The sequence below is a fragment of the Aptenodytes patagonicus genome, chromosome 2 (genome assembly GCF_965638725.1).
Source record: "Aptenodytes patagonicus chromosome 2, bAptPat1.pri.cur, whole genome shotgun sequence".
Taxonomy (NCBI): Eukaryota; Metazoa; Chordata; class Aves; order Sphenisciformes; family Spheniscidae; genus Aptenodytes; species Aptenodytes patagonicus.
In genome coordinates, this window is record NC_134950.1 from 30,625,523 (window position 1) to 30,652,251 (window position 26,729).

The 26,729-nt window shown below is 38.2% G+C and overlaps 1 protein-coding gene across 1 annotated transcript; it reads right to left on the bottom strand.

Annotated features, from left to right (window-relative positions):
• Window positions 1–3,187: 3,187 nt before the first annotated feature.
• On the bottom strand, window positions 3,188–24,406 carry LRRCC1 (leucine rich repeat and coiled-coil centrosomal protein 1). Its single transcript, XM_076329473.1, has 19 exons — window positions 24,291–24,406; window positions 23,892–24,097; window positions 23,478–23,543; window positions 22,532–22,699; window positions 20,761–20,930; window positions 20,451–20,660; window positions 19,457–19,659; window positions 18,489–18,675; window positions 18,009–18,157; window positions 16,645–16,849; window positions 12,543–12,682; window positions 11,010–11,211; window positions 9,759–9,944; window positions 8,330–8,504; window positions 7,435–7,598; window positions 6,315–6,523; window positions 5,976–6,113; window positions 4,106–4,241; window positions 3,188–3,485 (listed from the first exon to the last, which is right to left on the bottom strand). The coding sequence occupies exons 1-19, from the start codon at window positions 24,347–24,349 to the stop codon at window positions 3,363–3,365; spliced, it is 3,096 nt and encodes a 1,031-aa protein (XP_076185588.1). The 5' UTR covers window positions 24,350–24,406; the 3' UTR covers window positions 3,188–3,362.
• Between the last annotated feature and the right edge of the window lie 2,323 nt (window positions 24,407–26,729).

The following is a 26,729-nucleotide window of genomic DNA, read 5'->3' on the forward strand; positions in this document are numbered from 1 at the left end:
GGGTCCGGTCCAGGCCCCGTCCCCCCGGGGAGGCCGGCCGGGCGGCGCTCCTCCGCCCTGCGGCCTCCAGACGGGGGCAGGACGGGCAACCCCGCGGCATGCGGGAGAAGCATTACGGCTTGGCTGGCGCGGGCCGGGCCAGGCTTTCGCCCGGGCTTCCCCAGGGCGGGTGGCGCAGGCCAGGAGTCCGCCTCAGGAAGGGAGGACCGACCCGAGTGCCCGACGTGCCCCCGCAAGCCTGCCTTTCCCTTACCCGATAGCTCCTTGTCACTCATTTCACCGTTTGCATTTGATATAAACCCACTTAGATTAAGTATAAAACACGTTCTCGCAGCTCCTGAGGCCAGACACAGGACACGCTGACGGTCTGGCGAGAGGTACTGAGAATTTCGTCCCTTGCACGGGTGTCCAAATATACTCGGCCTTAACCTTCATTGAGGTACGCCTCCTTCCTTCAGCTACCATCAGATAAAAGTAGAGAAGCTTTAAGGTCCACATAGCGTAAAAATTCAAGAGATGCACTTCAAGAAAGAAACGCTGTTGGGAAAAGACCCTCAGATCCCCCATCACACAAGGCAAGGGAGCACATTATGAAGGGACGTTACACTGAATGTGCCATGTCACATAGGAGCTGTACCTTCATAGATAATAGCATGTTCAGGGCAATATACATAGGTATAGGAGCAAGCGGGTATGCACGCTCTCTGGACCCTGAATCACATTCCTCCTGGTCTCGGGTAACAGGAATTTCCTGACTGATTGCACATTCAATATTGATTTAAATAGATCCATTATCTTGTCTGGAAGTGAAAACAAACCAGAATCTAATACCGGAATCAGTTTTAAATTGTTGTGATTAATGCAGGAGAACATGCATTGCATCGCATCTGACAAGGTCAGAGTTCATTTATATTTTTATTTATTTATTCATTTATTTTATACCTTTCAGTAACGTCAGGCTGAAATTTATCCTTGTGAATAGGTAAATTTGGTACAGCTTTGACCTACACCATATTTTTATTATTTTATCATTTTGAAGGTAGAAAGCACTTAAATATCTATTAAAAAGCTCCAAAGAAGCCATGCAAGCATAAAGAGGGAAACGATGCCAAAGGTAGAATTAGCCGCAAGAAGAACAAACAATCCAAACACTACTAACGCGTGCACACACCCAAGTACTGTAGTATGAGATTTCTGAGCCAAGAGCAAGGAATAAAAAGAATTTATGTTAAAAAGAGTAACAACTCCCTGTGATGAAATCAGAAAATAGTTTCAGAATAAAAAATTTGGAGGAAAAACCTTGAGCTGGTATTAATAAATCGAATCGGGGTAAAAATAAGTTATCTTACCTTCCTGGTGCATTCCAGGTATTCAGTTACTTCACCCAAGTGTAGCTTGGTCAAATAATAAGCAAAGAAAAAAGAAGTACCCAAGGAAACACTTGATAATCATGACAGAAAAGCACTCTGAAGTGGTGCAACCTTTCTGCGCCAGTGATATCCATTTAAATACCTGGAAAGCTGTTCTACAGTATTTCCTCACGTAACGTTGCTTCTTCAGAAGCAGGAGTGTGTAGAGCACAAGGTAAGAATAAGAAGTCATTTTCTTCTGCATTTAGATAACATTGATATATTTGTATCAGGGAATCAAGAAGAGATCACTGGGATGCCAGTAGACTAATAAATTAGGCTAATTTTAAACTTCACAGCAAAATCTACTAGACTGACATTCATACCCAATTGTGCTAAGAGTCGGTTCTTACACCTTGCTAACCATTACCACTATGTGTTAATTTTTACATATTATCAACTGTTAGCACGGATTCAAAGCAGTCAGTCCTTAACAGCTATATCCCGCCTTAGCTGGGAGTATACAGTACCACAGAGCGGATGCCTCCTCGTTAGCGCTGACAGCTCCGGTCCTCGGTGGTCTCAGGGGCCAGCTGCAGGATGCAGTGAGCCAAAGCTGAGGCAGCTTTCTGCTTTCTGGTCCCTCCCACAAATTTGGGATCTTACCCTTTTATAAGGCCGTGCAATCTCTGGGCCATTCCCAGCCCTCCACCTCTACCCTTGGACAATGTTACTGGGCGAAGCGGGGCAGGGGTGTTGTTTTCCCAGGCCACTGCAGGTGCCTTATTCAGTTGTTGGACTGATGTTTTTGATTTTTTTGTTTTGCTTCACTGCTGCTTCCTCTCTTAAAGCAAAATCAGTCTGTTCCCAGCTCTCAAGGTCATGCTTTTTCTAAGACCAGTCACTGACCGTCAGCGAGTTGTTTTTGGTGCCATGGCCTCTGCTTTCAACTTGTGCTCAAGGCCTTTGTTACATCCCACACATAAGCAGCACCTTGTAACAAGAGGCAGCTGGTATCAAGCTCTGGTTCACACAGCAAGTTCTCATAACAAGTTGATAACAAGCCCAACAGGCCTTGCACAGTTAGCCAAAGGCCAGGAGCCTTTTACTAGCACTAGTACTTTTACAGGGCTGCTGGGCACAGAAATGCATATACAGTTATACCCTATCAATGTGCTTATGCCTGGGTTCTGAACAAGCTGATGGTAAAGTCGGCTTAGTGGCTTCTCTCATCCTTGGAGCAACAGGACTCTGCTTTAGCTACTGCATGGGGCAAGGTGGGAAGAAATAGCTCCACCTGGTGTAACAACAAGTAACTGATTTTACTACTTACTACTGCAGCATTAAACACTTCAGAGTCTGCTGCAGTACAGTAACAATTTAGGATCTTCTGAGAACAAGCAAATGAAATAAATGCCTGAGTACAGTGGAGATGGTAAAGTCTCCATCATGAAAGAAGTATAACAATCATTAACATAAGGCTTATGATCGGCTTCCATAAGAAGCTGTTTATTATCGCCTATTTTTCAAAAGCCTGGTAGGAAGCCTATTGCTGTAGAGAACCAAAATATGCTGCCAAAAAAGCCACTCTAAGTTGCAGGAGTCATGCATTCTTCATCAACAGTGGTAGATTAAACGTATTTTCAGGTAAATTCTTGGATCTCTCATTACAAGAATTTTTACCCCAGTGAAGGAAACCTTTGAGCCCGTTTCTTTGGGCCTTTGCTTCTACCTTCTTTTCTCTCATTAAACACACTAATTCCTAATTTCATATGATGCTTTTCATCTATATATGTGTTTTGACCCATTTTGACGAAACAGTTAAAAATAACCAAGGGTTAGAAATAACTATTTATTATGTAAATATTGTACAAATATTTATGTCTGATTCCTGAACCATCAAAATATATCACAAAGAATTTATTCTCTAGAAAACAAGGAAAAGTGCATTGTAGTGTATGTATTTGCTTAAGTTTGTGTATTAATACATACACTAAAAACTTGTATTACTCTTCAAAGATCTTGTTGAATATCATTCAGTGCGTGTGTAAGTCGTCTTATTTTATTTTCCATGGCTTTTTTATTGTTTGCTGTTTCCTGCAGAAGCTGCCTCATTTCTTCTTCAACACAGTAAACCTAAAAGAGCACACAGAGATCAAATAGAATTCTTGCTTTTCCTTAATATACCTAACACACCCATATAATCTTGGCAACTTTTAACACTGATAAGCAATGCAAGAGTTACATGCTTATGTTTAAATAAGCAATGCACTACTTTTGCCACAGGATGCAGTAGCAGAATTTTGCTTTAAAAAAAAATATTAATTTGCTAGGAGATAGCGAGTAATGTATCAAAACCAAAATGCCTACTACGCAGAAAAAGCACCCGTTGTCACACTAAGGAAGAATGCAGTGTATGACAGGAACAGTAACTGTTAACACTGGCATAGGTGAGTTAAATGGATTATCTGGCATAATCTTCATTATTCTTGCCTGTATAGATAAGGAAATGTTTAGCTATCAACTCGTAGCAGCTACATAGCATGCAACTTTACTTCGCTTGAATACAGAACCTCATGATCGTACAGTTCTAGAGCTTTTCTTGCTGTTCAAAGATTGAGTACTAAACCAGGGCTGTTTCCATCCAGAGATCAGCCAGATAGATACAAACAGGTGACTTCCAAGCGCCACTGTTGTAGCAGCTGTAGAATAAAAATACAAATACAGTAAACATATAAATTTAGTATTAAAATTACTTTTTCATTTGCTGCTTCAATTTGTTTTTCCTTTTCATTTGCAAGCTGCAGTAGTTCTTCATGATGAGCTGCCAACATTGACTCAAGTTGTTTTCTAAAAGCACCATCCATTTCATGAAGCTTTTCCACAGCAATCCTAAAAAAGATTAAAAAAAAAAAATCACACTCCTGCAAACAACAGAAGTATTTTGCTTTGCCCAATTCTGCCTTCGATAAGGTTTTAATAACATGGGCACAAAGACAATTATTTCAATATCTAGCATCAGAAGATGTCCTGTTTTCTCAAGTGCGTGTTCTAGTTTTACACACCATGTTTAGGGCTTCCAGCATTCCTCTTAGCAGGAGCATTTAATCACTAGCAAATAATACAAAAATTCAGGCTTGCTACTGTCAACATGGATAAGAACTCCACCTGTTTTCAAACCTCGACTTACTATGCTTTTGCTTCCTGAGAAGTCAATGACTGAACTATGCGATCCTGTAAACGGCCTGTAAGCCTGTGTCTCACAGAAATAGACAAGTGTCTGCTTCACAGTACTGAAGCATTTCCTTGACTCCAAGCAAATTCTGCTTTTAGAGGATAATTCTAAAATATGTAGCAACAGAAAGCAAGGCAAATTATTCCACTATACAATTAATTTACACCAAAATTTTGAAACGAAATGGAATTACGTGGGACAAAATTTCACTACTGATCTTCCAACAATTCCAAAACCTAGTAATAGCGAAAGCGTAATTAATCAAAGTGTTTAATTTAAAAATGTAAAGCAAAAAAACCTTAGTCATACTAGCTTATTCCTTCAGTAACTGTGTGGTTATCACTGCTAGATAAATACGCAGTCTTATTAACTAGCTAATCTTTTCTTAAGAATAATTGGGAGGAAGGAAGAAGAATAAGAGAAAGGGGCCAAAGAATAAAGTAAAAATCATACTAACAATCTAAGCTCACCTCAGGCAGCAGTCTACCATAATTCTCCATAATGCCAGAAGCATTTGAAATAACTGAGCATTATCTAAGTCCCTGACTATTTTCTGGGTTATGAGTATTTGTTTCTGTATCACCTCCTATTTACTATTACCTGCTCAAAAAAATTGACAGTACAAGAGGAATAATAAATTAAAAATCTATTACTACTTGTATGGGAAGAGAATGACAGGTAACTTATAAACAGTCTGTTTGTCACAGACCGAAATATTTATTAGTATTACTGTGGTAAGTATTGAGGATCTGTCCTCGATTTCCTGCACAGCACACAAGGTATTTTCATTGTCCCACACAGACGTTAGTGAAGCACTGTGGCCTCTCTCATAAGCCCAAATGCCAGCCACAACTGCTTGGCTTGACCTGTGATTTGCAACCAATTTGTCCCGTGCATCCTGGTCACAAGCTAGAAGGCTGACAGGCTCATGCTCAAAGAAACCCCACTACAGACTGTGAGACTGTGCCTCACGTGCACAAGCACCTTCACTGCATGGCTCCAGCCAGCATGTGTGATGACTGCGTAAGAGTCCCTATCATGTGAGCGTGACATGGGAGTTTCCTCACAGAGGTAAACCAAAAGTATTGTGGTGGAATAGGCGTGCTAGGGAGGAATGAGTGTAGGCTCCAATTATTTTCAAAGAAAATGGGAACATAGCTAAGGAGATTAGAGGACAAATGCTGTAACTGACTGCTAGTGTCATGAAGTAAGTCACCTTCTGTATAGCAAGAATTACTTCTACGCACACCAAGTTTGCAGCAACTGGGCTCACCAAGTACTTAAAAAGGTATTACGCATTCTTTCATCACATAATCAAACGTTTTTGTATACTTAACAGTGCAACTCTATACTAACTGAACAGTCACAACATAAGTTATTAAGGTGTTCACCTCTGAGTTTGAAGACTTTTATTTCTCTCTTCGATCAGCTTCTTCTCTTTGATATCGAAACTCTCCTTCATTTGTTTAACCTGCACCTCCAGCTGGCTTAATAGCTCTCCTTTACCTTGCCACTTCTTTTTCAGTGCACTGAAAATAAAATGCACATATTTACAATGAATGTAGATACCACTTCTTAGGAGGGCAGGGAAAAAAAAAGTTTTCCATGCCTCCATTTTTCCACATTTCTGGGGGTTTTAATAGCAAGTACTCTCTGAACATAGAATAACTTCAAGGAAGTGTTGCATACTATTATGATCCCAAAGAATTATTGCCACTTGTATGTATCACCTGTGTGCATTCTTAATGTCATCAAGCTCTACTTCTTTTTCTTCTAGCAGTTGCTTTAATTCCTCTTTTCTTTCATTTTGCCTTTCTATTTTTTCCATTAGCTCTTCAAATTCAGCAGCTTTTTCATCCAACCGTACTTGAAAAAATTTCTGAGCTTCCAAATTTTCTTCACGCTGTTTTCTGATTTGTTTATCTTTTTCTTGTAAGCCCTTTAGAAGATAAATATTTTAGAACACAGAAACTCCCTTCAATTTAACTTTATTTTTACCCGTTAAGAGTATCTGTTTAGCCTATGCTGGAATAAAGCAGAGATGGACACGTGAAAGTTTACTCTTCTAAATGGTATTATTATATGAAAAATACTTAGTAAAGTGATAGCCAGTTAAATAATCTTCATTTGAAAGAAGTCAGAATTAAAAAAAAAAAGTCATCAAAACATAAATCTGAAATTGAAAGCAAGTTAAGAAAAAAGTTATTTAGAACTCTAATACAACAGCTTATTCTACATACACAAATCACTGAGCTGACCTTGTTACGTGGCTATATAGTTTAATGAGTAACACATCTAACTGCAACTGATGTAACATGCTATAAAACTATGCTCTGATTAATAAGCTGAAGTCTTAAGTCTCTAAATGAGATGAATGGAATTAATAGAACAAAACATAGTAGCTCTGCTGTTAGAATATTGATTTACAAGAACAGAATAAAGAAAAAAATATTTACATTGTAAAATAAACCTGAAGCAAACTTTATATTTTTTTTTCCCTTTTCTTTTAAACACACAGGAAGAATTATGCTACCCTAGTTTTCGCTCTCTCAAAACCATTATCAGGAATGGATATTATATAATGGAATTATCAGGAAGCAAGGCAAAGAGAAGAAAGTCTTTACATAAATATGGTTCACTGAGAGATTCAAAGTAACATCTCTGTACATCAAGTTAATACAAGGCCCTCTACTGCTCTCAGCGAAATCAATTGCCACTAACAGCCTGGTTGCGCTTTCTGAGTTGGTAGACTAGGCATGCAGAGCCAGCTTTCATTACAGTCTTTACAGTAACTTTCACTGCAAGTCTTAATTTTAGCTAAGCACACAAATTGTCAGGCATGGCACTTACTTCTTTTAATCTCCTAATTGTTTCTGTCTGATCATCCACTATTTTGTTTTTAATTCTTATAGTATCACTGTCCTGTTCCTTTTGCTTTTTTAACATCTCAATCTCATTCGTTAAAACTTCAATTTTTGCCTCCAGTTTTCCCCGATCTTGAGCAAGATGAGCTCCTAGATAAAACAGGATATTCACACTACGGAAGTCATCTGTAAAATGAGTGCTAAGATGTATAATGTCAGGGGAGGGGGGGAAGCGAAGGTAAGAACCACCTTAAAAACCAAACATGACCATTTTGCCCGCTGGAAATGATGTAGGGCTTTGATCTGTAGGTAGGCAACACTTAAGAGGAAATGTAAAACTGAACGTCTGTATTTTATCCTTTGAAAAGTTCTCTGTTAAGAATTACTGTTTACTTTTACAGACCCAGCCAATCTCAAAGAACCCACAAGGTGGTGCTGAGTTGCATGAATCAGGGAAAAATGAAAAAAGCCCAAGCTTTTTTTCACCCAGTATTTAACTTTTTTTTTTAAAGATATATATTGAAATTTTCATGTTAGACTTATCTGATAGATGAGTAGCATTACATAACACTATTTACAAATCCTTGTTTTCCTAGTTTCATATGTAAAAGTTCTTCGTATAGCATGGTATTTTGACATTTTGGGGAAATAGATAAGTTGTATTCGCAGCCAACTCACACAACTGCTGTTATAGCTCCTATAATGGCCTGCGTACTACAGAAGATCTATTTTTGCACATCATCTTTACAATTGGGTAAGATCAACAAGACATCCAGAGACCCTGTCATGATTACAACTATATTGGAGCATTTATTTGAAAGGTATGATATTGAACACCCACCATTTTTTCTGCAAAAGAAAAAAACAATATATTATTTTACCCTGTTGTGCCAACTCTTGCCCCCATATTTTTCTTTCCATTTTTAACCCATCGATCACAGATTCCTGGGCTGTCAGCTGAGAAATAAGTTTTCCATTTTCCTTTTTCAGAAGTTCAACTTGAACAGCCTTCTGTTTGTCCTCCTCAATCACAGTTTCAAGTTCTCCAGTGCGACACTGTATGAATGAACGTTGGAAAAAGACAGTAAGATCCTTTAAACCAAGTATTCAAAAATTTCAAATCAATACTAAGTGGCTAGGAAAGTAATACTTATATACAGCAAATTAAGTTAACTGAGGAATATTCTGTTTGCATACGGGGTTCTATCTGCATCTCTTCCCAGTAATGAAACACAAATGTTTGCTTCAAATAGACATGCTTCGGTCCCAGAAAACTCTAAAGCTGATTTTTAAACAGCCTCCTTAAATTATCAGTGCCATTATAAAAACCTGTTTAGAATTATAAATGCACAAGTCAAAAAAAGAGAAACAGAAAGTCAAGGTAAGATATTAAAAACCAAATCAAAAGAAAACAGACAGAAGCTGGGATGAACTTCCACTTCCCATGATAAAGATTTATCTTCAGTTATGCAGGCTACTTTTTGTTTTACAGATTACAGCTGTTTAATATAGCTATTTTTTAATTTTGTTTTTAGCAGCATCACTGACTGGCAGAATCCTATTCTGTATAGCAACACAATGTTTGGACACCCCAACAGCAACATGCAGGGAGATCAGAAACATCTGTGCAGGGGTTGTACCACACAGAAGTTTTAACATAAAGATGGACTGGATACATACAGGGACTGGATCACACAACAGTTTAAAAGTTAGGTTTCTAAGATGTTTAAGAGTTATTTATACAGACAACGTAGTACTATAATATGTTAGCATACAGCAATCAGTAGTGTAAGATAAAGCAACTGTGCCCACAGTATTTAACATTAAAATTAGACAATTAGTAGATAATGACTAATACTGCTAATTTTATGCAACTCTCGGAGATATTAAGCTGCTAATAACTACACTTGATTATTTGTTCAGTTTCATTTTTACTTCACATATAGTGACCACTGCAGAACCATGTTCCATTACTTCGAATTTACAAAGGGTCAGGGCTATTAATGCAGGCTTTTTAAATCTCAGTTTAGAGTGATGCAGTTGATTATATACAAACTGCTAGCGCTCATAAGGCAAGGAGTGCACTTCTGAAGACATGACTGAGTCTAGATTTTGCTATATGGAGAGCAGTGTTTGTGAGAAATAGAAGTGCAAGATGCAAGAATAAAGGCTGATGTGGAGTACTAGGTTTTAGTGCAACAGGAAACACGCATCTTTCAGTCAATCTACCCTGTATGGAATTGTTACTTTTATACATAAAATATTACCAAAAAAATCATATATGTAGTTCAAATGTTTTGAAACAAGTACCTTTAGGTTTGCTGTAGCTTCTCCATTTGATTTTGTTAATTCTGCAATCTTTTCTTTCTGTTCTTTCACTATACTTGTCAGGTCTTGGATCAGACTTGCCATCTCTTTTTCCTTTTGTTCAAACTCAAAGAGGGCTCGTTTATGTTCAACTAGATCAGCAGCAACATTTTCAAAATGCTCTTTTACCTAAAGTTTTATAAGATAAGACTTGAAAAATGCTAACATTTGGAAAAAGTGTGTATGCATACACACAACTGACATTTGAATTTCAAATAAAGGAAGAAATAGAAGTTCATCAACAGTATGCGAAATTAGTGAATATCTGAAGCTGGTTTTCTACCAGTTTGTTGGTGATACTTCAACTCAAAAAACTGGTTCTGCTCAGCTACAGATTTGTAAAAAACCAAAAAAACCCAAACCAAAACAAAAAACCTGGAAAAAAAAAAAATCATGGGTGGATGGGAAGCAGAGCAGAAAAACCATAGCTTGGGAAATGAAAACAATGCCTTGACTTAATCTCATTGTTAAGATTAATACTAAAATCTGGAAAGAAGAACTTAAAATTAATTCTATTTTTTTTCCTTGCAAGAGAAAGATTTAAATGGTGAAAAACCAGTCTTTTCTTTCCCCTCTTCTCCCATGTATCCAACTGATTTAAAAATGAAGAAAACCAAGTTTAAGTGGAGGTGAAGCATTTAAAATTTTATTTCACTTAACTTATTTCTATGGTTAGTGTTCACATTATTTTGTATGTTATCTAAGGAATTTAGTAAGCAAGTTTTGAATTTGAATTTCAAAATGCATATCCAAAATTCAATTTTGAAAAGTTAAACAATAGGGAACTTTATTATTAAATACACTAGTATATATGTAACCATAACCTTATCAAAACACCACAAGAGTTTACAATAATTGAATATATTCTAATAGAAGGTCAACATCTTTTAAAAGAAATTAATACCACCAGATAGAAATTTTTCTTATTTCTTTTGATTAACTTTTACTTATGAACAAAAATACTGGGTTTTTCAAGTGCTGACTTGGCATTTGGTGTCTATGTTCTAATCATTGATATTTCAAAGCTTACTACCAGTATTTTTAGATGAATCCTTGAGGCAAAGACCTTAAGGATCAAAAAAACCCCAACAACAAAAAACCCAACAAAAAACCAAAATACCCTCACCCCCCAAAACCAACACATTTAAAGAGAACTACAACTCCACCTAGTTTGAAATGTTCTCTTAGTCTTACCTCTTTAAACCTTTTTGCTTCAATAGTTAAAGCTAAACGAAATTCATCTTCTAACTCTTTGTACTTCTGGTTTAACATACTAATTTTCTCCTGAAATTCTTTAACACGCTGTTCATGCCTCTGCTCCTCTTTAGCCACTTCTTTTGACACAGCATCTTGAAATTCAGGTCCATTTAAAGCAACTCGGGTTTCAAGTTCTTTCCTGAAGTTACCAAACATACTTGAGACAAGAACTGCAGCATCTCACAATGCTGTTTCAATTAATTTCCTTAGTATTTCTTAAAAAGGATAATAAGTTACATAATAAATGGGACAGATGCCTTAATTTCACAGGCAGATTTCAGTCTTCTATGACAATGGCCCTGGGATGAGGAAAAGTGTGTTGACTACTGTTAAAACACCCAAAGGAATAACCTTACTTTTTAATTCAAACTTTTGTAGAAATTATTTAATTGCTCTTTTGCTGTTAGTTAGCATTTGTTTGTTTTGCTGTTAACAAAGATCTGGAAAAGACATTGGAATCGGGGAAAAGCACTGTACAGCTAGATACCCTCTTTTGCAGTCATTCTCTTCACCCTCACCCAACAACTGCTGCTTCTCACTCAGACCCAAAAACCTGAAAAGCAGCAGCAATGGAGACCTAAAGGGTTCCAGGATAAGCCTCCTTCCTGTCTGGAAGCATCCCTATAGGAAAATGTTGAAGCAGAAGTACCCTGTACTTTAAGACTATTCTGTTCATCTGCTTTAAAGCACAAACACATCTGCTGTCCTTCACATTACATCTTTTGGAGATTTAATAATTGGAAGTTCTCAAAACACAGCTATCAGATTCTTCGCATCTAAACCTGCAGTTATCTTGGTATCTGAATACATTTATCCTTGTAAAATTTAGCAAGTGTAACCAGCTTATTTTATTAATAACCTCCCTCACATACTAGTATACCACACACCACTTGTTGCTTTAGTTTGTACACATATTTGATTGTATTAGCTAAACAGTATAGAACTTATGTTCAAGTATTCTCCAAAAAAAAGGAAATTTTGAGAGGAAAGAGGAAAAGAGCCAGGCAAGCCACCCACCCACCCTAAAGCAAGATACTGTAGAAACTGACTTTTTTTTGGAACACTTTGTGTTATTGTAGTATATGCAAATCTTCAGACAATAATTCAAATGCGATTTTATTTTTATCTGATTATTTTAAATACTTAATCTTTAATCCAGGAAATAAAAAGTTCAGCCATATAATAAGACAAGAACCTATCAAATGAAAGGCCGGAAGATCACAGTTGCCTACATGGACTTACGAGTCAGGAATCTACAAGATATGAAGATATTCTTACACGAGCAAGAAAATGGGTGGGAAGACATCTACATTTTTACAAAGACCATCTCTCCCATTAAAAAAAAAAAAAAAAACAGAAACAAAAAAAACCCAAAACACACCCACACTTTGCAGAACGCATTTAAACAAAACACATTTGCAATACTAGCACCTCTATTAACTTGTGAAAAGAAAGTAGAAGACCCCGTACCTTTGCTCTTGCTCTCTTAATATAAGAAGTTCATGTAGTTGTTTTACCTTCTCCTTCTGTTGTCGAAAGGATATTCGAAGTAACTGTACTTCTCTTTCATTTGCTGATGCTTTAAGCTCTGCTTCTTGCACCTGTTTCATCTGTGTAGAATTCATAAAGAGAGGAACAAGATTTTCTTAAGACTGTAATCTATTCTTCATGTCTTATACTAGAATACAAAGGAACAGGTGCTTTATCAAAGTTTTATACATGTCTGCCTGGGCCATTATGTTTACAGCATGCTCCACAATTGTCAGTATTTTTAAAAAAATTTTACGGAATTTTATTATGTTACCTAGCCCAAGACAAAGGAAGGATTTTTTTTTTTTTTTTTTTACTTAATATATTGTTACGCTTGCAGAAATTAAAACAAGGTGTTTAAAATTAAGTCTTAACGCACTACAACACAAAAAAAAAGCAACTTTCATGAAGAACCAAGGACGTTTTCTTAATTTATGAAGAACTTGGAAGTGTCCTGCAGAAGTGGAACAAGTATATTGGCAGAATGATTTCCTCAATTACAAACTCTCGTATTGTAATACTTGTATTAGTTTCAAGCAAAACATTTTTAGATGTATTCAATATAACTTTTTTTTAACACTCCAGTTACAAAAATCTGTATCTTTCTGAGTTTTACAGTTTAAAGTTGCTTAACAGAGCTGCTTTCTAATGATTTTATGAAAAATGGAGGATCAGTGTAAGCACCAGGTGGCATACTCTACTTTTTCCATTTAATGCAAGCTTTTATGAATAATTCCATTTTATAATCTTAAGCCTTTTACATACAAAGCTGTCTTTTCTGACTCAACAAGTAGGAAAAAAAAGATAGGAAAAGAGTTGTAAAAAAGGTTTTAATTACTCATTAAATGGTAATTCAGAGTCAAGACACTTCAGAAGGCTGTAAGTTAGAACATGCAACTGAAACAGCAGAGGTGATGTTAATGGAGATATTCTTACTGCTAATCATTACTTGTAGCATTCATCTCAATCCTTTTGTGCTCAAGCAGTGAGCAGCAAGAACTTAACTATCTCGTCAGCCTGTCCTCCTAAGCAAAGCAAAGGGTATCCACATTCTGTACTTATTCTAATTCTCTTTGCTTTCCAGAGTATCAAATCTGTGAATGGCTAATGGACCATACTCAAGATTATTCTAAGTGTCAGTCATCTAACAGCAGAGCTAGAATGCAGAGAACCCAGTTTACTTTCCAACTCTCACAAGAAAACAAACAAAAAACCCGCAACCCTCACAAAAGACAAAAAAAAAAAAAATCCCAAATCTGTTTTCTTTCAGAATTCCATCACAGCTGTCCCCTCAACTTGATTTTTGATCAATAAAAATGAAAATTAAAAAATTAAGGAACAACTGTATGGCATGTCCTCCACTGACGAGTAAAACATTGTTTCCAATGTTTATCATCTCCTGCAACGTCCCTTAAGATACGTAAGCACTGCTGCATGAGTTCCAGCTTGAGAATGCCAGAGGTACCTAAAGTTCATACAGTAACTTAGGTTGTATGAAAATTTTTGTGAGGCTTGAGTATGAAGCTAAGTTCTCACGTTCTACATGTTAAGCCTCTTCATGAGTAACATTTAGATGCACCCCACTGTATTGCTGTTGTTTTGTGGATGAAGTGAAGCAATTCTCGCCTAAATTGAAGCACTTAAAACCAAAAATTTCAAGTGAGAACACATGCAAGTTTAAAGACTGCCAGAAAATAGGGTACACATTTAGATGCACAGTAACTTATTTATCTTGAATCCCTTAAAGAAGTAATGTTGACTGAAATCCTTAAACAGTGACTACCTAGAGTAACCGTAATTTACCATTGAAGCTAACTGTCAATGTGTACTATGAGAAAGCTCTACAAAATATTATAGAATTTGTTAATCTTACAGTTGATAGAATAGGCCAAAGGTATATTAAATCTGAACATTTAGTTCAGATTTAGTTTCTAGAGCATCATGATTATTCTTTGAGACATAATTATTAAAGAGTATTTGCTACAGGATCTTAAAGACAGGAACAAAGACCTTCCCTTAATAAAGTTTTGCAGTTAATAAAAACGATGCTACTACTATCAGAAGAGATGACTTATTTCTCCAAGCTCATTAAAGGAAAAATAAAAACCTCATACACCAATAAGGTATTTCCTTTCTTATAGGAAAAGAAAAACAAAACAAAATAAAAACACACAACCACTCTCCTCTTCTCTAAATCACTAAATTTAGTACTTTTCAAAGTGACAAGCAGATACCTGATCTAAACTGAAGGTCACTTCTAGATCTGTAATAGCTCCAGGTTATTTACAGGTAAGGAAGAAAATGGACAAGCCACTCAGATGCCTGAACAGGAGCCTAAAGTGGAGGGTGGCTAATCCATAACTTGAATGGCACTTGCAGTTTGGCTGTCAGCACACTCCCTCATTCTGTTTCCTTTCAGGGTATCTGAGCGACAACACATCCTACAGCACCATACTAGCAGTTCAGAGACTTTTCAGGATGGATATATTAGGATTCAATTTCTGTTCAGTGACACAGGAACAGGCTGATATAGGAATATAATCAAACAATAGGTACAGATATTGGGGGATGCAGCATTTGGCCACTGAAAATTCACCAATTAATTATTCAGTCAGAAACAGTGGCAGTATCTGGTCCAGCATCTTGATCTTATGTATTTGTATACTGAACAAAGTGCCTCTGACAACAAAAGCATCATTAACTTCTCCAGCTGTAAAAACAACACAAAAAAACCCCAAAACAACCAGAATCTTTAAAATAAGTTCTCGGCAATTACTGTTTTGTTCTGGTCGCAATTAAAAGCATCTAATTCTTTAGATCAGCAAAACAAACAGAACCACCAGATTTCCATCCTGCTAGTAAGTTCTTCAACGATTTCAGCAACGTTTTAAAAAACTTGTCTTTGTTACTGTATATTTTCAGAAAATATCAACTCTCAGTGTTACGTACATAGAACTTGTTCTCTTTTATCACACAATCATAGAATCATAGAATAGTTTGAGTTGGAAGGGACCTCCTGAAGGTCATCTAGTCCAAACCCCCTGCAATGAGCAGGGACATCTTCAACTAGATCAGGTTGCTCAGAGCCCCGTCCAACCTGACCTGGAATGTTTCCAGGGATGGGGCATCCACCACCTCTCTGGGAAACCTGTGCCAGTGTTTCACCACCCTCAGTGTAAAAAATCTCTTCCTTATATCTAGTCTAAATCTACCCCCCTTTAGTTTAAAGCCATTCCCCCTTGTCCTGTCACAACAGGCCCTGCTAAAAAGTCTGTCGCCATCGTTTTTATAAGCCCCCTTGAAGTACCGATAGGCTGCAAGAAGGTCTCCCCGAAGCCTTCTCTTCTCCAGGCTGAACAACCCCAACTCTCTCAGCCTGTCTTCATAGGAGAGGTGTTCCATCCCTCTGATCATTTTTGTGACCCTCCTCTGGACGTGCTCCAACAGGTCCATGTCTTTCCTGTGCTGAGGGCTCCAGAGCTGGACACAGTACTCCAGGTGGGGTCTCACCAGAGCAGAGTAGAGGGGCAGAATCACCTCCCTCAACCTGCTGGCCATGCTTCTTTTGATGCAACCCAGGATACGATTGGCCTTCTGGGCTGCGAGCGCACCTTGTTGGCTCATGTCCAGCTTTTCATCCACCAGTACCCCCAAGTCCTTCTCGGCAGGGCTGCTCTCAATCCCTTCATCCCCCAGCCTGTATTGATACTGGGGGTTGCCCCAGCCCAGGTGCAGGACCTTGCACTTGGCCTTGTTAAACCTCATGAGGTTCACACAGGCCCACTTCTTGAGCTTGTCCAGGTCCCTCTGGATGGCATCTTATCTTAAGACCACATCACATGACATACTTCTATTTATAAAAGACATTAATTGACAATTAAAATGGATACTTATTAACTACTACTATGTAGGAAAAAAAGCCCCAGCTTTTATTGGGGAAAACTCAAGACTTAAGGCTTGTAAAATCTAGTGTTTCTTAATATCTAGGATTATAGTAGCCATCCTGTTGCCATTGTATTATTTACTTATGAAAAATATTTACCTCCACAGTTCGTTGCTGCAATCTCTGTGCCTCCATCTTGGATAGTGTTTCTTCTAAAGCTTGCATGGCCTTATGATGTTCTGCTTCTTTATTTCTTGCTTGATTTAACTCATTAGTAAGTCTTTCAGTTTCACCTTTCAACTGTTGGACATCTGCTTGCAGTCTTGCTTTAACATCTCTCTCTTTCAGTATCAATTCCTTTAACCTGAGAATAAATGCAATAAAGTTGTATTACAAACATTTTAGTATTTAGTTTGATGCCAAATACATTGAGAAAAAGACATTAGTAAGTGTTGTAGCATCGTATCTTGTTCTTTGCTGAGTGTTACTATTTACAGTAGTGTCACGTAAAACTGTTTAAAAATATGTAAAATATTACTGAAGTCATGTGTAGCATTACTATATGGATCTTCATTTTAAAAGAAACTAAGCTGGAGACAACCTCATAGATAGGCCTTTAAAGAAATGACATTCCAGTATCATTTTGCTTTATACAGAAATCGAACATATAGTATGAATTTGTAATTTAATAATTTTCTTCAGAAAACTTTGAAATATCCTTGAATATTCTAATAATTTTTGATATAAGATCTATCTCAAAAGAAAAGGAACATAGTAAGCCTCTTATCCAAGATGGTAACAAATAAAGGTGGGAAATAAACGTAAAACAAAAAGAAAAAAGGGAAATAATCACAGTCAGTCATGAATGGTAACTCAGGAAGCACTTGGCTTGTTTCTTCCTTACAAGAAAGAAAACGTGTCTTTGATAAATACAATGCAGTTAAGAAAAAGACAAATAGAGCAGACATCTCCAATCATAGCTGACAACAAACACTGCTTTGTTAGAAGGGAGAACTTTTGAAAAAAAGGATGCTGCTAAGAACTTACAGGGATGATGATAGCAGTCTACAGGAGGATATGCTAGGCCTGACCTGCACAACATACTGCCTGTTGGCCAACTCTGGCCTGCCAGAAAAATCTTTGTTCAAGTGCACTGCGCAGGAAAAAAAGAACGCTGTATGTATAGGTGGAAAGGAAGATTGGGAATTGGAAGCTGAAAGTATGATATGAGACAGCTACTGGAGCTTGAGCTGAAAGAGAAAGTACAGTTATGATACAGATTGCTTGGACAGTAATGGCTAGAAATGGGGTGACATACTGATACTGTTCTGAGACAAGAACAGGAAGAAAGCTGCACAGCTGCAGAAAGGAATTTCATTAGGTAATACCGAAAGAAATTCTAGCACTACTTCTTGAAACATTATTTTCCAAGTATATTGTTTAAAGCTGTTCTCATTTCTTAAGCCTATAAATTGAATTGTCTTGAATTAAAAAACCCACAAAACAGCACTTTGTTTCCCTACCTGTCTGTAGTGTATACAGCCATACTCTGAATATTCTTTTCTTCTTTTGCATGTTTCTGTAGCTCTCTGACATGCTCTACTAATTTCTTCTCTGCTTGCTCTGCTTTCCACCTCCTTTCTTTCTCCTGATCCAGTTCTTGAATCAGCACCTTAGCAAGAATGTGGTAAGCATCAACTTACTAGGAAGCATTCAAATGTAGCCAAAAATGACAATATTCATAATTGTAGAACAAGATTTTTTGTCTTTCTGGAATTCATAGATGACAGAGGAAAGTGGAAGCAACCAGGCCAAAAACCCCCATAAAAGTGAAATAAAATAAATTCTCTTCCAGCTGATACTACAAGAACTCCACTATTTTTTGATACTATCTACACGCAATTATTTTTGTCACCTCCAATTTTAAAGTTTCACTGGGAGACATATGCTTGTCTTCAGGTGAGGACATACTCATATTTAACTTGAAATGGTGCAAAACGTACTCGGTATGTTGATTCCTCTGTGGCATTTGAATTAATGTCTTCTACTTTTTCTATATTGCTCTGTCTTCCAGTCAATATTTCAGCTTTTCTTCCCACTACTTCCAAGTCTTGAGTATCCGATGATGAATTGAGATGAAAGTCTCTCTGACTGGAGCGTGGACACTTTGAGGAACTCTTCTTCTCTTCCCTATTAATAGCGGGACATGAAGGTATATTTAAGAATATGCACAGTTTAAACAGTAACAGGGGATTCAGACACTTTTACAGGACAAAATTTTACAGTTCTGTGTAGAAGCTGAATTGTAGAGTTCAAAACCACATAGAAAATCATTTGCAAGCAGATCATAAAGCAAACAGCTAAATTCAAATCTTCAGCTGTAAAAGAAAAAATTAGTACTAGTAGTTGTTATCTGAAAAACATCTTGTGATCACATAGATATGAAACAATTTTAGAGCAGAGTAGCTGTAGAGCTGCAGTGGCTGACTAAACTAATATATTCCAATTTATATCATCTTCTATTCATCACTTCTGATATTTACTATATAAATCAAACAAATTACTATGGCATGCTCAGTTTCATCACGAAATCTGGACAGTTATATTCTTGACCATCATTCTGGCACCATGAATCTTTTATTTTTATTTTTTAATGACTCAGTTCTTCTGTCTGTGGAGAATTCTTCTGTTACCACAACTTAAAACAAAGGTGAAAATATAAGCTGTTAGAATTCTGAAAGTGTTTGTTTTGGAATCTTCAGTTCAATTTCCTTTTCACCTAAAGACAGAAAACGCTCATATAGTGAAATGACTGAGTGAAGCCTCAGTAGCTAGTAATATTTAGAGCATTATTAACAGAGCTATTTACCCAACCTACCGCTTTCAGCAAAATGTTTCAAGTTAAACTATGTTCACTCTGACAATATTGAGTTTAGTTCATTTTGGCTTTACATGGCAAACATTGAGATACCTGTCAGTTATTTTATTCTTAAGGTGATTCGCGTGACACCTAGTAGATAAGGTAGTTCTACGGTAAGTAGGGATCTTGCTTCTTTTCACAACCTTTCTGTTGTTCTCTTTCCCACTCTCATTTTCACTCTCAGAAGTTGGATCTGTGTCTCTCTTAGCTTTGAGAACATTTGGAGGAGCTTCCCTTCTTGAGGTATCAGACACCTAAGAACAGATTGAAGTCTTATCTACACATTCTACAATTTCTAACTGGCTGATTTCTAACACTTATTCAGGTGCTATTTTTAAAAAGTTCACACAAAATAATTTTGATAGAAAAGTAAATAATTGCTTCCAAACAACCCCCTCCCTCCTTGCTAAAACATTTTGTTGTTTTAAAGATAAAATAAACCCAATAGAACAGCATGCTTGAGAACATATAGTTGTATCTTTTTGAAATACCTCAATTTTGGTGAAATCCTTAGGTATAGAAGTTTGGTGCAAAATGTAAAACAAATGCAGCACTTAAAACCAAAAAAGCCTTGCAAATATGCAGGGTACACCACACACTGTTAAAAGAACATACCTGACAAACACATCAGACCAACTTGACCTGTTAGCAAAATTAATTTTCACCAACTCTATAATCCTGATATTTTGCTGCATTTTGTATTTTTCTCTGGTTCAGTTACTATATTGATGGCTTCAGGGTAAAAAAACCCAGAAAATAATTTTCTAATATAATATGATCAGATAGTTCTCCTAGTCCCATACACTATGGTTTTTATTCAGTATGAAAGTTTTCATGATTCAAAGTGCAATCTTCAGTTTTAAAAACTTGTTTTTAATTTATTCCCAGTTTCTCAAAATGGTGAAGAACACACCAGCACATACATACGGGTAGAAATGCTCCAGTCTGTCCCAGCAAACTTTTGCATCATCAAAAGGTATACCTCATTTTACAAACAAAACTTTCTGTGCAATCACAGAAAAAAAAAAAAAAAAAAAAAAATCACCTTTTGCAGTATCTGTGAAATTTGATCTTCTATTTTTTTAATCCTCATCTCACTGTATATTTTATCAAGTTCAGCCTTCTCTGGTTCTGAAGATGAGACAAGCTCTGTAGAGGAGCTGATGGCACTTTGTACTGGTATTCTTGTACGTTGACGAAAATGAGCTAATGCCTGGTCGATATGTGGTGTCACCACCGGTAAGGTAACATAGTTCTGTCAAAAGGAAAGACAACCCTTGTAACATTAATGAGTTGCATGCAATATAAAAATAAAATGTATCAATTTTAAAATCAGTGCACACAAACTATGGCACCTGATCTCTGGATGAGGGGCACCCAGATGAAACCAAAGAGCCCAAAATGTCTTCTATACACTGCAAATCTGAACAGTTTTCTTCTGCCAGGTCCACTGGTTCACCAGAAATATTTCTTCCATCTAGAGCTGTTAGCTGGGGCAACGTCTGAAGAACAGTTTCTCTATAACCTTGAGGAAAAGACCACATTTAAATTGAAATTAATCTCCGAAGGAGATGTCTAGTGTATTTTAGGTGCCCTGTCATCTTAAATTATTAATTGCATTTTTAATGGAAGGAAAAAAGTAGTGAGTTATCTACAAGTGTCTCACGTTTCCCCACCCATAAGGCTTTCAACAGACAATATTACAATACAAATTAACTGGGAAGCTGCCTGCCTAGTCCTGGTCTACACAGGGATTTCCCCACCACCATCAGCACACTGCAGTTGCACAGAAAACCTTCTAATATTGGCCTACTACACCAAAACAGTTGTATGAAGTGCAAGGATAGAAAAAAGTAATGGAAAGGCAAGTTCTGAAAGGGCTTAGATAACTTCATCCTTTTTCAGTGAATGAAATAAGGCGTTATGAAACTGTAAGGCATTGAAGCTAAATTTCTTTAAATTAATAGAATTTGGGCTTCTGAACATTGCAGTTTCAAAAGTAAGTGTCAGCAAAGAGGTACATATTAAGAGGTATGTAAACACTTACAGAAGAAAACTAGTGGGATTTTCTAAGTTACCCAGGTAAATTTTAATAGTCCTGTTACTGCTTCCATGGTGCCTGAATGCATTTGTAAAACTTGTTCATGGGTGCTTTCGAAAACATTTCTAAGACCTTATTTGGCTTCCCTCAATTATCTCTGAGGTTTCTTTCTAAGAACTGTACACATATTACACCTGTATCAGTTACATGCTCATGATATGGTTGTTATTTTGTATTATTGTAATTCCTACTGTTCTGCTCTTTGTAATGAAATTATCTTTGAGCTGTCCCAAAAGTATCAGTCCTCCACTGCTACTTTCCTGTAGGAGATTCTCCCCTCTCTTATACACAAATGAAGAAAACAAACAAAACCTGCGCCAAAACAGGATGCTACAATTTAAATTGTTTGAAGACAGGGCGTAACATTTAAACAGCATGAAAAACCTACCCTCAAACCAGAAGCTCTAGGCAGTGCAACTGAAAGTGATACATCCACCCGCATTCCTCCAACTTGTCTCCATGCTGCCTAGTGAAATCCCTGCCTATTTTGATGAAAATGCTACTTACTGCAGAGCATCTTAGAGTCTGTCACTGCTTACTGAAGCTGTAGGAAAAGGAGGAAAGGCTAATAGTGCTTATTACTGATCTTCCTCTTGTGGCCTCTATCAGTAGATGACCATGTACTTCCCATGCCTGCCCCCTTTCTATATAGTTCAATATCTCTATGTACATTCTTCAGATTCCCCGCCCACCCACCCTATCATATTAATACTCCTTTCCTCCTATTTCTGCAATACTTCCTCTTCCCATCACTCTTTGTCTATCTCCCGCCTTAACCTAAAATAGTATGTAAAAAGTTGAGCCTTATCAAAGCATACAACAAGTTACAATTTTGAGAATATTCCGGGGGGGGGGAAAAAACCAATTTTTTTTTTACGAAAACCAAATTAATTTTTACATAATTTAAATTTCTGCAAGCTGGCCAGTTTATGAATGAATTTGCAAGCTTCAGAACCTGGCTCACAGCTTAAGGGAAATCACTGACCTAACAAGCACAAAGTGTCTACCTAACACGAGATCCATACCTGCTGTGTGACAAACTGGATTGGCTTTTCCATTTTTTTCCAGTGTCAGATTCGTCAAGCAGCGCAGCCCCTTTGTGCACTGAAGTAAGTGATTAATATTGTTTACACAGTTGCTGTGAAGGTCAATATGGCTAATCTTATGACTGGTTCCATGAAGGCACTGAAATCCTGAAAATTTGAGAAAAACCACAAAATAATGATTTCTGCTATGATCCTAGACTATAGGGTTTAGAACAAATGGCATCTTGTTGAAAAATATTCAGTAAATAATAACTGGAAATGACGTAACAACTTTTGCTCCATATCCCCGTCTACATATATCAATTAGCTGCGGTACACTACCACACAGTACAACACTTAAGCTAGTTATGAGAGCTAACTTTAAAGAAACAGATTAGTTTCTAACTGTTAAGAAGCATGTAAAAATAAACATTTTGCTTGAAGTTCCTTTTTGTAACTCAGTTCATTAACAAAATTGTTACCAATGTTTTTTAGTTTTCTATTACAAACTCCCTTGATTCTGTAGCTTAAAAATCTTACTTAGAAGCAACGATTGACCATTTCAACAAATAAATTTAGAAGAGAACTTCTATATCATATCCAAAGTTGCATTTTTGTCCCATAAAAAGGAAAGATATGAATTTTTTGGAAATATCTTCTGAGACTATTGCATTCTTCACTTTGGAAATAAGTTTGAAATGTTTACTGTACTACTTTGTGAATAAACTCGACCTCACCAAATGCAGGAGAATAAATTCCAGTTCAGAACAACCCTTTATGTTAGAAACTTGAAAGCCGAGAGTAGCAGCAATTGCCACCTTTAGCAGCATTACTCAGTCAACTGGCTGAACTATTAGAAACTTCTAAAAATACACTTGGTCAAGTTTTTCAAAATTAAATTGAGGCAAATGCTTTTTATTACACTGCACATGCCAAAATCACTTACCAGAGAGATCATGTATGCGATTGTAAGACAAATTCAGTATAGTTAAATTAAAGAGCTTTTCCAGTCCTAAACAAAATGAGGAAAAAAATAAACAGTAAGATTTTCAGAAGAATGCTCTGCTTTCATCAAATCAGAACTTGCAAAGTAAGCCTTTAAAAAGCACAACTACAAATTATGACAATAAACTACAATCATAGTACAAAAAGCAATTTTTCCTTCTAAATTAAGGCATTTTGCTATGATAAAGCTTACAGAGACTATCTACTTTTTAAAATTTACATAATAATATGATTAGTAGCTCATACTAGCTTCGTATAACCTTAATTATACGCATACTTTCCAGAAGAGAGCTTTAACACGACTCTTAGAAAAGCTTAATGAGTTTCTAAATGGACAGAAATAAATATTGCAGACCCTCCACTTTCGTTATCAGGTTACAGGATAAGCTCAGGGTGCGCAGATTAGCCAGGGAACTTAGCCCCTCGATCCGGCGGATTTGGTTTGATGACAGATCTAAATGCCGCAGATTCCGGAGGTGGCCGAGCCCTTCGATTCTGGCGATGCGGTTACAGTGCACGTTGAGCGTGTGCAGGTCCGAGCTCAGGGACACCTCCAGCAAGCTGCGAAGGAAAGGCACCCGCCATCAGCCGGGCAGCTTCGTTCCCGGGCCGCTTCATTCCCGGGCCGCTCTACCCAGCACGACCCCGGTCCCCCCCAAGCGCCCGGCCGCGACCGCGGCCTCCCCTCACCCCAACGGCCCAGCTCCCCGCGCCGGCTGCTGCGAGGCGCCAGCCCCGCCGGCACACTCCTCACCTCTCGACGCCCTTATCCATGAGGCTGAGCTCGCCGGGGATGGCGCGGTCGCCCGCCATACCACCGGGCCCCCCGCACAAACCGCCGCTTCACTTCAAACTTCCCCCGCCTCCCAGCGGCGACGCTCCGTGCTTTGCGTCTAAGACGCAAACCCCTCACAGCAACCCCGCCGCAAAGCGCCGCCTCCCCGCTCTTCTTCCCGCCTTCCCTCCCTCTGCCCGCCACGCGCGGGGCGCACGCGCAGAAGGGGGGGGGGGGCAGCTGGGAGCATGCGCACAGCAGCAGGCGAGGCCGTTCCCTGCCCGTCGCGGGGCAGCCGCGGAGGCGGGTCCCCTGCCGCCGCCGGGCCGCCTGTGGGGCCGGGCCCTCCCTGCCGCCCGGGAGCGCCCAGCGGGGAGGCTGGGTTTGAAAAGTGGACTGCTTTGCATTCTCCTCAGGGAGATGACTGGGGGCTTTGGCTTTTTTTAGGGCTGATACAGTGTGAAGCGTTTGTTCCACTCACGGCTCGAAGCTTGCCGCTGGCTCGGGCAGGCCTGGCCTCGTCAGGGGCCACGGCTTCACTCTCTAAGAGGCATTTTCTAACTCGCTGAAGCCCTGACAAGGAGGACTTTGGTCGACACTTCGGGTGTTGACTACTTGCTCATGGGCCTGCCTGTTGGCGGCCAACGTGCTGAAATCTGGGGCTCCCACCCCGGTATTTGTGCAGGGCATGACCCCCGCCAAATCCTGAAGAGCCGGAAAATCCCAGGGCTCGGTTGAGCTGCTGGGGAGTTTCTGCTGGGCCACAACTAGGGGTTCTTGCTCAGCATGGCCTGCCTGAACAACAGGGAGAACTGGTTGACGAGAGGCAGTCACAAGGCGCTGGCAGTTACAATACAACTAGGATTTTGAAGAGAAATGTAGTTAAAGGTGAATTTTGGTTAAACAAAGTTCAATAAGGCTGGACTGAGTGTCCTAATAGACTTCCTACCTGGACTAGGCACTGTGCTTGCTTTTTTCATGTAAGTGCTATTGTAGTAGCTCTTTACAGTACCTTACTGGCTTTTCTTCATGAATGGTTTTATTCTTCAGGGCACTGTAGTGCCACTATATAAGCTGTACAGCCCTGAGCGTTTGATGTAGAAAATGCAGGCCTGTCCCCATGGGGTGTGGTGTGGGTTAGATTTCATCAAACCCTCTAAAAGTAGAAGGGGAATCATTTCCAGTGTGCCGTTAATACAACCATTGCTGGGATTGGATGAGTCTCAACCCATCTCTTGCTGTTTACTACAGGGGAAGCCTAACAAAGTAAACACCTAGTTTTTAAATGTTGACCTTTACACAGATGAGTGCTGTCGCTGGCCCTGTTCACCAGCCACTGATTAATGCAAAAAGTCCATCATACTTTCTTTACACATTACAGCCCACCAGAGAATGTATACAGCAGCTCACACAAACACACATTGTTATTTTATCAAAGAGAAATACTTAAGAGAAACTCTATAGCTAGTATGAACAGCTGTATAGGATGCAAGTGCAAACATCGTAGCATGTCACAAAACAGTGGCTTTTCCCATGTTTTTTGGTTTGTCATTAGCTGACTACTATGTGGGGTCTCTTTCTTGATCAGTAGTAAAAGTAGAATGATATATCTGCCAGGAAAACAAATAGATCCTTAAGACTTTTAGTAAAATGCAGATGTATAACAAGTTTGGTGGAGTACCAGGAAAAAAGGGTATTGCCAAGGCAATAGATTGTCATGTCCCTCTATGTGCAGACTCATTTTCTAAATAAAAGTTTGTGAATGCATCATGGGGTCCAGTGTGGCAGATGATAAACTGGCTTCTATCTAATGGGACTTACAGAAATCCTTGAATAGCTGTTGAGCTCCTTTCAGAAGGCAAGACAAAGAAAACTACTTTAAAATGTCATATTCCCCACAAAAGGTGAGCTAAAGAAGAGGGAAAAAAAAAAAGGAGGATTATAAATACAATTTGTCAGTCATATTAAGTACAGTATGTCCCTTGACGTATGCCAAGGAAGATTAATTATGACTTTTTTTTCCTAGACGGTATCTTCAGGTTTCCTTTGTTCCTCTGCTGCTTTATCCTTGCTGAATGTCAGCAGCAGGAAGCTTCTTCAGAGACAACACAGAAGACTACTTATCGAAACTTTGCAAGACAAATTAGGTTCTAATTTTTGCTACATCTTCTCCCCTTAAAGGATTTGGGATGATGCAGAGATAAGTCAAAACCATGCTTGAAACACTTTGTAGTTAATTGAAAAGGAACTAAATAAGTATTTTAAAATCTGACATTGTTTAGACAGATGGGCTTCTTTCTAGTCTATCTAATCAGTGAGTGGATCATAGGAAAGACCTAGTGAGTACACACAGAAAATTCTTGTCAAGATTGGAATCGAGACTCCTTATCCAAGTACATTGAAATTCAGTTAATTACA